Here is a 14,938-nt window from a genome sequence, read left to right as displayed (position 1 = left end):
TGACTGATTGCAGTAAGACCCTGACGGGGATATTGGTAAACAGGGACTGTAGCCACAATGACGTCTCTTCCTGACATGTAGAAAAGCTGCTTTTGCCAACAAAAATATATTCTGGATATGATAATGAATAATATTTATTGCTCACTTTATTTCGAAGCACTTCTATATAAATCCTCAAAAAATCCTTTCTAAGGCTGATAGTGGAGGATAGTTCCAACCCCATTTGAGGATTCAGGAACTCGAGACCTAGAAAAGATGGCATGTGGGAAGGATGAACTCTGCTAGATCAGATCTTCTATTTCGTGACCTTCTCCTCTTGATCGTGTGGCCCAATGTGTAGTGACTGGACCTCAATCCAGGGAACAGAAGTGCGTGTGTGTGTGTGTGCACACGTGCACACGTGCGTGCATGTGAATCACACTTGGGTTACTAAGTACAATGATGTGTTAAAGGAATTGGAACTGATTGTTCAAACGTTCCATAACTCAGGCCTCTTGGTCCTTCTCCTTGCTCTGCCTTCTCTGTCTGTTCATTTGGTCATTTTATTTCTGGATAGTAATGTTCACTGAAGGGTGGGATAGGGAAATAAAAAGATGTGAAAGTCACATTAGGTAGCATGGAGAATAATTTTAATAAAAGCCACAGTGGAGAATGCAGTTGTAATTAACACTAAAATGAAATTCTCAATTGCCAGTGGATTTCAGTTTGCTTCACTTCCTGATCCTTCGTTCCCGTAAAAAAAACAAAAAAAAAAAACTGAGTTTGATTATGTCACGCACCTAGCAAGGCTGAGTTCTTTGTCTTGCTGAAGGAGCCATGTCTGTATTGGGATGGCTGTGAGCAGGGCCTGGGCCAGCTAACAGCATTTAATGCATCTGCCTGTTTCAGTTTGCAGTGATGACCTCACCCACAAATTCAAAGGTTTCACCGTGATGAACGAAGCAGAGAGATACGAAGCGCTGAGACACTGTCGCTATGTGGACGAAGTCATCAGAGATGCTCCGTGGACACTCACGCCAGAGTTTCTGGAAAAACACAAGGTACTTATTCTTCCACGTTCTCTAAGTAGCAGAATTAGGGAGTCGTCTGTTTCTACAGCTTATACCCAGATAAGTCCAAAGACTCTTCTAATTTCGGAAAGAGGTAACTTCAGGCACTGTCATGTGATGTCACTTGATGCAGCACCTGTCCTGTGCCCACGCCTGGGGACCAACAGCATCCCACTTCCTCAGTGTGATCTCTGGAGCTAGACCACTCAGGTCCATGTGTGGCTTAACTTCTTAACTGTGGGGCCTTGAGCAAGATATTGCACTCACTTACCTAAACCAGAAAATGGGTGCTGTTTTGAGGATCTAATGAGATCATCTAGTAAAACCCTTGGAACACTGGCTGGCTCAAAGCAAGAGCTCTAAAAATGTCGTCATCATTATCACCATCATTATTATTGATGCTTATGGTTCCACAGGCATCATTTTTCATGGAACAAATGACCACACATCTTATCCAGAGGGACAGGGGTCAGCCTTTAAGGAAAGAACTGTGTATCTCTGATTTTGTGACCCTGAGACTCCTACTGATAGAAGATTTTTATTAGTTGAAAACACGAGAAATCCTTTTGATCTGCATCAAATTATGTGCTTTGTATCTCCCTACCAGCCCCACATTAGGAGCTCTTCTTTCCTTTTATAAGCAGTACAAAAAAATAAGATTAAGCTGTTCTAAGAGTTTTCTATTTTTAAATTCACGATGCAGGAGAGAATAGAGAACACTGATAAATGTGCATGGGTAATAGCAGAGGAGACAATTTCCCAGCAAGAATAAAAAGAAAAAGGAAAAACTACAATATGATTTACTTCCAGCAATCACTAACACATTTTTACTAAGCATCTATTGTATCTTCAACTTGTGTGCAGCATTATGGGGATGCTGATGATGGCTGCCATTTATCGAGTACTTTCCATGTACCCAGCCCTGTGCTAAGTGCTTTGCTCTTACATGAATCACATTCAATCTCATGGCTACCCTGAGACGTTGTTGTTGTTGTCATACACTGGAGACGAGGAACAACTAAGTTTGAGTATGAAGAATCGAATTGATGATAATAACATTTATTGAGTACTTGCTGTGTACCAGTTATTATTTTTAGCACTTTTACATAATTATATTATTTAATCCAGTGATTCTCAAGTGGGGGCAAGTTTGCCCCCAAGGGACATTTAACAGGGCCTGGAAACATTTTTGGCCGTCATAACTAAAGGGGTGCTACTGGCATCTGCTGGGTAAAGGACAGGGGTGCTACTAAGCATCCCACAATGCACAGGACAGACTCTCCCCCTCCAACAAAGAATTTTTTTTATATAAATTTATGTACTTATTTATTTATTTATTGGCTGCGTTGGGTCTTTTTTGCTGCATGCGGGCTTTCTCTCGTGGCGAGCGGGGGCTACTGTTCGTTGCGCTGCGTGGGCTTCTCATTGCGGTGGCTTCTCTTGTTGTGGAGCATGGACTCTAGGCACGTGGGCTTCAGTAGTTGTGGCACATGGACTCAGTAGTTGTGGCTCCCAGGCTCTAGAGCACAGGCTCAGTAGTTGTGGCTCACGGGCCTAGTTGCTCCGCGGCATGTGGGATCTTCCCGGACCAGGGCTTGAACCCGTGTCCCCTGCATTGGCAGGTGGATTCTTAACCACTGCACCACCAGGGAAGTCCCTCCAACAAAGAATTATCTAGTTCAAAATGTCACTAGTACCAAGGTTGAGAAATCCTGATTTAATCCTTACCACTAAATTATGAGTTATACAGCTAGCAAGTGGTGGGGCAGGAATCTATACACAGCAAAATTAAACTGTTACTCTACCTCTCAAGGTGGAGTGAAGCCTTGTCAAAGGGCTTTGAAAGTTAGGCAAGAAGTTTTTACTTGATGGAGGAGGAAACAAGGAACTAGTGCAGATCAGCAGGCACAAGGATGACAAGAAGAAAATTCTGTTTAAGGAGGTCCCCCCACCATGTGACAGAGGGATGGCTTGGAGAGGAAAGAGCCTGCAGTGAGGAAGGTCAGGTACAAGTTGGTATTAATAATCCAGGTGATGGGGCCCTGGATTTGGCATAAGCAATGGAGAGGAAGTGATGGGTGTATGCACTCATGTACACACACACACACACACACACACACACACACACACACACACACACACACACACACACACACACACACACACACACACACACACACACACACACACACACACACGTGTATGCACTCATGTACACACACACACACACACACACACACACACACACACACACACACACACACACACACACACACACACACACACACACACACACACACACACACACACACACACACACACACACACACACACACACACACACACACACACACACACACACACACCCCCCCAATGGAACTTGTGACCTATGTGCTATGGAGAGTGAAGAAAGTAGGAAAAAAAGGCTTAGTCCAAGGTGTTTGGAGCCTAAGTAAACTTAGAAAATGGAGGTGCCCTTGGAAGGGGCACCAGTTTTCAGGATGAATTAAAATTCCAGACAGGTTTTTAAAGTGACAGCAAGGGTGGCAAAAGAGAAAAGGGTGACTTTGGGCAAATTTGACAAGTTTTATCATTTCAGCAGCCGTATGACCCAACTGAAGTAGTAATACTTTCCCTACCTGCCTCACAAGGTATGTATGAATCAAATGCGAAGAGAGACGTGAATTCATTTCTACAATATAAAATATGACTTAAGTGGGGGAATTCCCTGGTGGTCCAGTGGTTAGGACTCTGTGATTGCACTGCAGGGGGCACGGGTTCGATCCCTGGTTGGGGAACTAGGATCCTGCATACCGCGTGGCACGGACAAAAAAATAAATAAATAAAATAAAATATGACTTAAATGTGAGGATGGGCCTATTGCCATCAGTGGGACAGGAAATGAGGATTTTGGCTCCTCATAGCAGAGGTGATTAAAATCTGAAGAATGAGTGAATTGTGTGAAGGAGAGATTTTAGAGGCAGAAGAACAGAAGGCCAAAAACACCTACTGTCAGAGGTAAGAGAAGAAAGAGGGACCAGCAAAAGAGGGAAACCAATCTAGTTCCCATCAGCTCGTGGCAACAGAGACAGTTGGAAATACCTTTCAGTCAAGGATTCAAGTCTACCTTATAAACTGCTTATTTCAACTGCTTAATTACAACTGCTTTGTTTTTAAAAAAAATATGTATTTTCAAATTGCAGACATGCAGCCCCATCCCAGCGGTGATGTCACTCTTCTCTCTCTCCAACAGATTGACTTTGTGGCCCACGATGACATTCCGTACTCCTCTGCTGGCTCTGATGATGTTTACAAGCATATAAAGGAAGCAGGTGAGGGTCGTCCTGTGCTCAGCTGTCCCCTGTGGCATAGTAATCAGGGTTAATAAGAGACGCCTGCCCTGGCCCTGCAGCATACACATACAAGGCCCTGGAGTTTCACATGTCTCCCAAGTATCCTCTGCAAGCCTCTGTTGACATGTGCTAAGGCTCAGCTGTGGCACAGACACCAGTTAGGTATTTATATAGAAATTAACCTGAGCACCAAAGTACTCGACTTCCGGTTTGAGGCTCGATTTTAGAGTTCATCACAGGACCTAAAATCACAGGACCCTGTTTACTTTTTTTTTATTGGAGTATAATTGATTTACAGTGTTGTGTTAGTTTCTGGTGTACAGCAAAGTGATTTAGTTTTATATATATATATATATATATATATATATACACACACACACACACACATATACACACATATATATATTCTTTTTAATATTCTTTCCCATTATAGATTATTACAAGATATTAAATATTGTTCCCTGTGCTATACAGTAGGACCTTGTTGTTTATCTATTTTATATATAGTAGTGTGTATCTGCTAATCCCAAACTCCTAGTTTATCCCCCTCCCCGGACCCTGTTGTTTAAAGGGCAATCATTTTCCTCATTAACAATGAAATTACTTTATGTTCCCAAGAAAGTTCCTTCCAGAAGAATAGAGATAACTGGCTAATTAATGATCTGGACTCCTCGTCTCCCAAGTCCAGTCCTGCCATATGTCATCCCGTCACATGATAATAATATCCTCAGGTACCACATGCAGAGGCCAAAAAAAAAAAAAAAAGAAAGAATGGATAAATATTTGTGGTAGTCAAGTAAAAATTAGTGGCAACTGTCATTCCTCGGCCACCTGTTTCCTCCTGAAACAGTTAACTGATGTCATGGAAGGCAGACATGGTGCCTGAGCTTTGGAAGTTGTCCCATTTGTCACTAGGCATTTCTCTTCAGGTCAGAGAGTCTGGTTGGCCCCAGGGAATTATTGGGGGACTGGAAAGAGGGAGGTTTCCTTCCATTGCGGGCTCCCCGGAATTAATTCCTTCATCAAGTACTCTTCCTACTCCTACGCTGCTCTGACTCCAGGGAAATCGCTCCTGGGGCATCATAGAAGATCAGTGGTTTCTAGCCTCAGCGGGATGCTCGGTGCTCCTTGGTAACATTTACCTCCTCTTTTTCCCCTTCCTGCCCTGATTTACCCATAACTCCTTGCGTCCTTGCATCCTTGCTTCCTCTCCTGCATCCAGAGGAAGAGGGGTGGGTATGTTTTCTGTCCCAGGCTAACCGATCATCTGAACTTACCTTCTCCCTTCCCTGAGCATGTTTTCTTTTATTCTTCCTCCCATTGTGATCCAAGGTTCTCACTCTCCAGTAGTTTCTTATCAGCTTACGTGGAAGTCTACAAAAACAAATAAACCCAAATCTTTCCTTCTGCCCGCCCTCCTGCCTCTACCTTCACTGACATCCTTGCGTGGTCCTCCTCTTAGTGGCAACTGTCATTCCTCAGTCACCTGCACTCTGACTTCTGTCCCATCTTTGCTCAGTTCTCAGATGCCCTTTGGACCACCCAATCTAGCGGCCTTAGCTCAGTCCCCCCTCTGGGCATAACGACACTGCGGACCGTGTTCTTTGCTTAGACGCTCTTGTCTTTGCTTCCATTTCTGGGACACTTCTGGGACCTTCTAATTTCCCATTGGTCTCTCTGACCACTCCTGGGGTTTTGTTTTTTTGTGTGTTTTTCTTTCTTAATATCTTTTGGCCGCACCATGGGGCATGTGAGATCTTAGTTCCCCGACCAGGGATCGAACCCGTGCCCACTGCATTGGCAGTGCAGAGTCTTAACCACTGGGCCACCAGGGAAGTCCCCACTCCTGGGTTTTGTTACTGGGTTTCTCTCCCTGTCTCACCAGCCTCAGCTCTGTGCTCTGCCTTCCACACGCTCTACACTCCAGGTACACGGAATCTGTCCTGGTTTCCAGACACACCTCCGCTTTATACCTTTGCTCCAGCTGTTCTCTGGGATTGGAATGCCCTTCCTCTGAGCATCTTGGGCAGGGCCCAGCTGAGGAGCCAACCCGGACATGCACCCTCTCCCTGGGGCATGATTCAGCACAACCTCCGCCCTCTTCAGAGGCAGACACTCTTCGCACATGGACCTCCTTTTCAGCTCCCTTATATCTATGAATTTGCATCTTTCTTGCTCTACTTTATAACAGGCAAAAACTCACAAATTATAGGTGCTCTTTGGGGCAAATGTATAATGGAAAAGTAGTCTCGGCTATACCCAATACTCATCATTTTCCTGAGCTGAGGTTTTCTGTCAATGTCACAGGGTTTCAAATAATCACCAGGAATCAAAATAGACATTGCTGGGATTTTAAAATTAGAGAAATACAAATCAAAACTACAATGAGATATCATCTCACACCGGTCAGAATGGCCATCATCAAAAAATCTAGAAACAATAAATGCTGGAGAGGGTGTGGAGAAAAGGGAACCCTCTTGCACTGTTGGTGGGAATGTAAATTGATACAGCCACTATGGAGAACAATATGGAGGTTCCTTAAAAAACTAAAAATAGAACTACCATACGACCCAGCAATCCCACTACTGGGCATATACCCTGAGAAAACCGTAATTCAAAAAGAGTCACGTACCAAAATGTTCATTGCAGCTCTATTTACAATAGCCAGGACATGGAAGCAACCTAAGTGTCCATCATCGGATGAATGGATAAAGATGTGGCACATATATACAATGGAATATTACTCAGCCATAAAAAAAGAAACGAAATTGAGTTACTTGTAGTGAGGTGGATGGACCTAGAGTCTGTCATACAGAGTGAAGTAAGTCAGAAAGAGAAAAACAAATACCGTATGCTAACACATACATATGGAATCTAAGGGGAAAAAAAAAAAAAGGTCATGAAGAACCTAGTGGCAAGACGGGAATAAAGACACAGACCTACTAGAGAATGGACTTGAGGATATGGGGAGGGGGAAGGGTAAGATGTGACAAAGTGAGAGAGTGGCATGGACATATATACACTACCAAACGTAAAATAGATAGCTAGTGGGAAGCAACCGCATAGCACAGGGAGATCAGCTCGGTGCTCTGTGACCACCTAGAGGGGTGGGATAGGGAGGGTGGGAGGGAGCGAGATACAAGAGGGAAGAGATATGGGAACATATGTATATGTATAACTGATTCACTTTGTTATAAAGCAGAAACTAACACACCATTGTAAAGCAATTATACTCCAATAAAGATGTTAAAAAAAATAAAATAAAATAAAATACCCAGCCTCCCCAGATTATATCCATTTGGATTACTTAAAAAGACAGCTGGGGTAAAGGTAATTACTTCTATCCTCTTACAGGATCAGATATGGTTTTTCTGACTCTATAAGTGGAGCTGTCCAAGGTTGAGGAGGCAGTACGGTAACCTGAATTCCTTAGTTTCTCCATCCATCTTCCTTCATCAGACCACCTTCCATAAACTTCCCATAAGCCTGTTGCTGCCTGAGAATCTTGGAGCGAGGAAGAGTTTGAGGAAGGGATGGGCTGGAATTGGTATTTTAGCTAAAGGTAGATGCAGAAGTAGATTTTTAATGGCTTAGCTTATTTTCTGCTATTTTATTTTCTACCATACATCTCATCTATAGGTACTGTGGGTGCATCCATGCATACTTTCCTATATACATTAAGCCATTAGCTGGCATGGTACAGATACCGTAGTTTAGTGAGCTACCATATGCTTTACTTAGGGATTTCAAGAAGTCGAATACATGCCACTTTATATTTGAGCTGCCCCCATTGCGGGCACTTGCATCAGAGCCATCTTGCCCCTTCCTGGAGGCCACTGGGACTCCACCCATGTTGGTCCCACCATCCTTCACCCTCAGCCTGCTGCCGCTACAGCCTTTTCCTGGTATCCAGGGACCTTCAGAGTCTGAAGGTAGAACGGGCTCCTAAGGGTCACTCACCCACTCTTCTACCTCCTCTTTGGCATCACTGCCAGATCCAGGGAGAACTGATGCTTGCACGTCTCCCATGAGGGGGAGCTTCCTCTCTCCCAAGGCAGCCCATTCTGTCTTTGGATGGTTTTGACTCTCGTTGGTTAACACACGAACCGCTGAGTGCATCCACAAGCCTGAAATTGTTGGTGGGAAAATGGGATACAAAGGTGAATAAGACAGCCCTCACCCTTGACAGAGAGCAGAGCCAGATATAAATAATTACACCAAAATATTAGAAGCCTGCTATATATAGCAGGCATGGGAGATGTGTCCAAAGGTGGGAGTATATGAGGAAGTGCAGCGTATTGGGGGAAAATCAACAATGTTCATGTGGTAAAGGGTGCGTGGAGGTGGCAGCAGAGAGAAAAACTGGCAGGACGGGTGGTTTAGGCTTCATTCTGTGCGTCACAGGGAGCCAGATGCCACTCGGAGGCGGGGGAGTGCCAGGAACAGCTCTCTCGCGGGGGAAGGACAACTGGGTAAGGGGCAAGAGGAATTTCTGTAACCAGACTTAGGAGCTCCCGTTTCCACAGATGACAGAAAAAAAAAAATAAACCCACTCTTGACACTTGAAGTAATTCAGACTCTTCAAGGTTTGCACTTAGACCATGTGGACTCAACTTGTGGCCTTTTTCTCCTGGCATGATCTGAGTACTGGCTTGGATGGGGTGCGGATCTGGCCCTGCTGACCTATTGTTGTGGGGTATCAAGACCTGCTCAGCCATCATCCCCGGCTACCAGATCCCCATGGCCGCCGCCTCCATCTGTTCCCCAGCCACGTCCCTCTTTGGCCTGTCTCTGCCACAGCCTCTGCCTCAGTACCCGCCTCCCCGCATAACAGGTGTGCCGCCCAGCAGTCATGCTGATCTCAAGTCCCAGCTACCGTCAGTGCTCCCTGAGAGGGTCCCCAGGAACGTCTAACATGTCCTCCACCATTACTGGAGGGCGGTGGGAGGGAGCCACATGAGGCCCTGTGTGACCTGCTCGACTTGAGGAATGCTCCACCGAGGCCTCCGCATGTTGGCACGGGGCCTCTGTGGGACCATTTCCTCCCACAGTTCCTCGAGGTAAACAGGGTGCCAGCCCCTCTGCTCTGGGCTTGCTCAGGGGGTCTCTTCCTTGCCTCTGCCCCCTGGGGTTTGAACCTGAGTCAGGGCAAGACAGAGGACCTGCTTCTATTCTCTTGCTTCTGATCGCTCCCTGGGCTTTTCCCTCAACCTCAGGAAGGGCTTTCTTCTCCCCGGAGGGCAGGAAACTGCCCCTGTGTTAATTTCATGTCTTTCCCCACTCCAGGGCTTACAGTTAAACATTCTATACCCTGAACCACTCAGCCTCTGGTTCTTGATCATCAAAGGGACACTCCTGGGATGTAGAAAACCCTTTCTGCAGTCCTCAAAGCCTGGCTCTTTCAAGTGAAAGCCTTACCTTTCATAACTATTCTTTTGGAAATGAGCCTTCAGAAGAGCTTGTTTCAGAAGTCAAAAGCTGAACACAGTCTCCTGTATTCTCAGCTACATCAGCTTTCCCCTGAGGTGATGGAGGTCTCAGCATCAGTGGGAAGAGGGCTTCAGGACAGACATCATCCCCAGAAATGAAAATGACATTGGATAATATATCAGAAATTTATTCTGCTATGTATAATGTACTCAGTCTCCCTAATGGAGTTTTTTGTTGGTTCACATCCTTTTGGGGCCAGCTGGGGGAACTCCTTGCTACCCTGAGCTGGTCAGGTCTGTACTGTTCTCTTAGAAAGGGCTCCCTTGGTGGTCAGGAGCATTGGGTAAGAACGGGAGGCCTGACATTCTCAGATACCAGTCTTGTTTGTAAGGAGTTCCAAGAAAGGAAACCCCATACGCTTTAGACTTGGAAGGCTGCTAGGAAACATGGCGAGGTGGGGTTTGGTGGGTTGGAGAGGAGGGAGGAGAGGGAGAAACTGCCTGATGTGTCAGTAACACAGTGATGGGTTATGGCATGGGGCGAGTATTACCTTTTTAAGTCTTTGTAAGATCTGAGCTGTGAGCAAGCTGCTCCTTTCCTAAAGTTGTCGTGAAGGGCCTGGTATACACAAGTGCTTGTCAAGTGTCACTGTGCCTACAGATCCCTGCAGGATCTTGTTCAAATGCAGATTTGGGTTCAGTAGGTCTGGTGGGACCTAAGATCCCCGTTTCTAATGAGCTCCCAGGTTGTTAGCTACTGCAGGTTCATAAAGCTCACTTAGAGTAGCATGAATCCAGACCAGGGATTCTGGTTCACCCAGAATTACCCCAGGGGTTACCCCCAGGTTTAATTGAGTCAGCATGTCCTGGGGTGACAGTTCTTCGACTGCCTTGTAGAGCAGCAACAAGCATTTACTGGTGGTTTTATTTCTGGGTGAATAGCCTCTAGTGAGCTAAGAGAAAGTTACTTTCCTGATTTTAGGAATCAGGAAAACCTCAAGTTCTAGTTGTTGGGTGTAGAAACAGGTCCAATATTTTTCTGACTCTAAGCAATTGATCATCCGATTGTCACATAACAAATTATTGCTGCAGTTAGTGACTTAAAAGAGCCACTTTAGGGACTTCCCTGGCGGTCCAGTGGTTAAGACTCCATGCTCCCAATGCAGGGGGCACGGGTTCCATCCCTGGTCAGGGCACTAAGATCCTGCCTGCTGCACGGCATGGCCAAAAAAAAGAGCCACTTAATTTTGCTCATGATTTTGTGGAACAGGATTCCAGTAAGGGCTTGACTGGGTGGTTCTTGCTCAGGGTCTCTCAAACGGTTGTAGTCAGACACTGGCCCAGTTGGGCTGGAGGTCCCTGATGGCGCACTTAAGTGGCTGGCAGTGGGTGCTGGCTGTTGACAGGGAGCTCAGCTGGGGTTGACACTGGTTCTGGCCTCGGAAGCCACCCAGCATCACTTATGCCACATTCTATTTGTTATAAGCACGTCACGAAGGCCAGCTCAGATTCCAAGGGACAGGAATCGTGCCCATCTTTAATCCACCACAATTCCCACTTCCAAATTGAATAGCCAGGTGGCATTTTACTTGCTCTGGGAGCACAGGCATAAGACTTACGTGTGACTTTTCATAGGCACAAGGACCCTTTCTTGTGGTCCATTGATCTACTCTGCTGATTCCTCACCAAGGGAGAGCCACGGTAGAAATCTGTTTGGGGTCCGGGTAGCGAAGGCCAGAGCGTTCGTTGTGGGAGAAAGATGCTCAGAAATGGCGTCAGCATCCACATTTGGCTTTTATCCTCTAATCGAGGTTCATTCTGAAAGTCAAAAATCACTTTATATGAAGCCAGAGATATCGAGGGCATGAATTAAACTTTACAGCCCTCTGCCCTGCTTGTCAGAACATGTCAAAATTCTCCAGCAAAGCTGGATGAAAAGATGGAGCTTAAATGAAGTAGACTGTAAGGTCCACATTACTCATCGTCATTCTAATATTGCCTACTACTGTTGAAAGTTTCCTTCATTAACATGTGCTTTGCTGCTTCTTAAAATAGCTCCATAACCAAATGCCGCAGTTCTGAAAAGCATGATGAAAAAGGTTCTTTGATCACGCTCGTTACTGAATATTTTTAGCAGAGCAATAATTAGGATTTGGAGGAAGCTGGGTGCCTCATTATGTCAGCAGAGGGCTTGGCTTCTTTCAGAGACCTACCTCCCAACCAGCCAAAGCAAATCTCTCCCCAGCCCCAACTTTCAGTTACTCTGCCGCAGACACTTCACCCTGTGGCTTCAAAGAAACGGTGAGCTCACGTCACCAGTGTCTGAGTGACTTGCTAAAATCAGTTAGTGGCTAGAGAGTCTCCTTAACATTTCAGCCGGCCGTGGTTGTGAGTGAAATGCCTGCCTGCTGAAAGACGGGCCATACTCCTCCCCAGGAAGCTCCCAGCTGCTCTCGCCAAGGTGAGGAAGTTGTCTCAGGCCCCCTGGCTTGGGACCCCTCAGGGTTCTTTGCCCACTAGAGCCCCGTGCACAGTCGGGTGCTATTTATATCCATGCCTTTATATGTCGGCACCCTCTGCCTTCTACTTAGTTTTCTATTTGAGTCCGCTTTCTTAGAAGGTGCTAAAAGAAGTTTCCGGCCTCGGGGCCAACCCCAACTCTGCCCTCTGAGCCACAGTATATTAGAAACTGGATGCTTTGTCTGTGACAGCAGGGCCGCCCTGCTGCCGATACTGTCAATGTGCAGACGGCGGTGAAGGGAAGCTCCAAAGGGACGCCCTGGCGGGGGCTGGAAGGCTGACAAATTCACCACTGTCCACAGCATCCGAGAGAACTGGATTTGGAAAGGCACTCAGACATCAGTGTGCATCGAGTCACTCATTCAACAAATATTCCTGGTGCCTGCTTGTCACCCAGTGCTGAGGATACAGACGCGAATAAGGCCGGAGCGCTTCCTTCCCTCAGGCAGCTGATAGTCAGGTGGGAAAGGCGGTTATGGAACAAGTTGTCTGGGAATATCTGAAGGAAGAGAGCAGTGGACCATGGGAGAGAATAATAAGCAGGAAGACCCAGTCTGGGCTTTGAGAGATTTCCTTGAGGAAGTGATGCTAAAGGTGAACCCCAGTGGACGGCCGAGAGTTAACCAGGTGGAGAGTATGTGGCAGAGTGAGGGGAGGGGGCAGCCCTTGGAGGACACTGAGGTCCAGGGCCGCTGGGCCAAGGCAGGGCCAGCCTGTTGCTCAGCTCCACAGAAAACAATGAGAAGGGCGCCCGCTGCATCTGCGTGGCACAGGGGCCTTGGCTTAGGGAGGGAAGGCGGAACGCGGGTCTGAGATGAGACTGGAGAGAAGCACAGGGAAGAGAGAAGGCAAACTGCCTCAGAGTCAAGTTAAGAATTTGAATCCAAATACAAAGGACAGTAGAAAGCCAACGAAGGATGCTGAGCAGGTATCTGACTTCTATTTTGAAAGACTGCTCTGCGGCTCTTGCTACGTGGAGAGTAGATTGAGGGGACAGAAAAGCGACATCCCTGGAGACTGGTTTTGAGGCTCTTGCTGTAATCTTTGAACAAGATGGGGTTAGACTGGTTTAGATAGAGGATGGAGAAAAGTTGGTGAACCAGGGAGACATTTAGGAAGTAGATTGGTGAGTAGAAGGAAACTGATTGGACGTAAGGAGTGAGGGAGAGGGAGGCGGCACATGAGGCCAAGGTCATCTTGTGCAACCACCTCATTTCTCAGCTTTGGAGGCTGAGGTTAAGTAACTTGCCTTCTGAGGCTTGAGTGACTTGCCCAAGTGTACAAACGGAGGACCCAGCACCCTTGTCCCTAGGCTCTGTCCATCATGCTGTCTCATGCCTGATATCTCTGACTGAGTGACCATTATCATATTAGATAGAAATATCTCAATTGCCAACACGTCATTTCAGTTGACAACAGAAGTGCAAGCATAAACCAGATTCTTTTCAAAATTTTAATTTTATATTGGAGTGTAGTTGATTAACAATGTTGTGTTAGTTTCAGGTGTATAGCAGGGTGATTCAGTTATACATATACATGTATCTATTCTTTTTCAAGTTCTTTTCCCATTTAGGTTATTACAGAATATTGAGTAGAGTTCCCTGTGCTGTACAGTAGGTCCTAGCTGATTATGTATTTTAAATATAGCAGTGTGTATATGTCAATTCCAGTCTCCCAATCTATCCCTTCCCCCTGGTAACCATAAGTTCATTCTCTAAGGCTGTGAGTCTGTTTCTGTTTTGTAAATAAGTTCATTTCTATCATTTTTTTAGATTCCGCATATAAGCGATATGATATTTGTCTTTGTCTTACTTCACCTAGTATGATAATCTCCAGGTCCATCCATGTTGCTGCAAATGGCATTATTTCATTCTTTTTGATGGCTGAGTAATATTCCATCGTATATATGTATCACATCTTCTTTATCCATTCCTCTGTCGATGGACATTTGGGTTGCTTCCATGTCTTGGTTCTTGTAAACAGTGCTGCAGTGAACATTGGGGTGCATGTATCCTTTTGAACCATGGTTTTCTCCAGATATATGCCCAGGAGTGGGATTGCTGGATCATATGGGAACTGTATTTTTAGTTTTTTAAGGAACCTCCATACTGTTCTCCATAGTGGCTATACGAATTTATATTGCCACCAACAGTGCAAGAGGGTTCCCTTTTCTCCACACCCTCTCCAGCATTTACTGTTTGTAGACTTTTTTTTTTGTTTTTAAGAGGAGCGTGTTTTATTTATTTATTTACTTTTGGCCACACTGCACGGCTTGCAGGAGCTCAGTTCCCTGACCAGGGATTAAACCTGGGCCATGGCAGTGAAAGCCCAGAATCCTAACCACTTGGCCACCAGGGAACTCCCTGTTGGTAGACTTTTTGATGATGGGCATTCTGACTGGTGTGAGGTGATATCTCATTGTAGTTTTGATTTTCATTTCTCTAATGATTAATGATGTTGAGCATTCTTTCATGTGTCTGTTGGCAATCTGTATATCTTCTTTGGAGAAATGTATATTTATGTCTTCTGCCCATTTTCTGATTGAGTTGTTTGTTTTTTTGATACTGAGCCACATGAGCTGTTTGTA

The 14,938-nt window shown here is 45.6% G+C and overlaps 1 protein-coding gene and 1 long non-coding RNA gene across 9 annotated transcripts in view; both read left to right on the top strand.

Annotated features, from left to right (window-relative positions):
* LOC309653016 overlaps positions 1–14,938 on the top strand; it is a 633,104-nt gene that overhangs the window by 274,957 nt on the left and 343,209 nt on the right. The window lies entirely within an intron of this gene.
* The window catches only part of PCYT1B (phosphate cytidylyltransferase 1B, choline), a 178,489-nt gene that overhangs the window by 113,802 nt on the left and 49,749 nt on the right, over positions 1–14,938 (top strand). For all 8 annotated transcript variants that reach the window (XM_082447234.1, XM_082447239.1, XM_082447233.1 and 5 more), the window contains 2 exons: positions 889–1,040; positions 4,303–4,381. In XM_082447234.1, the coding sequence (XP_082303360.1) occupies positions 889–1,040; positions 4,303–4,381 (231 nt within the window). The remainder of the gene's footprint in view (positions 1–888; positions 1,041–4,302; positions 4,382–14,938) is intronic.

This window comes from Balaenoptera physalus (assembly GCF_965194825.1).
Source record: "Balaenoptera physalus genome assembly, chromosome: X".
Taxonomy (NCBI): Eukaryota; Metazoa; Chordata; class Mammalia; order Artiodactyla; family Balaenopteridae; genus Balaenoptera; species Balaenoptera physalus.
The sequence above is the reverse complement of the archived record's forward strand: the minus strand, read 5'-3'. Positions and strand labels throughout refer to the sequence as shown.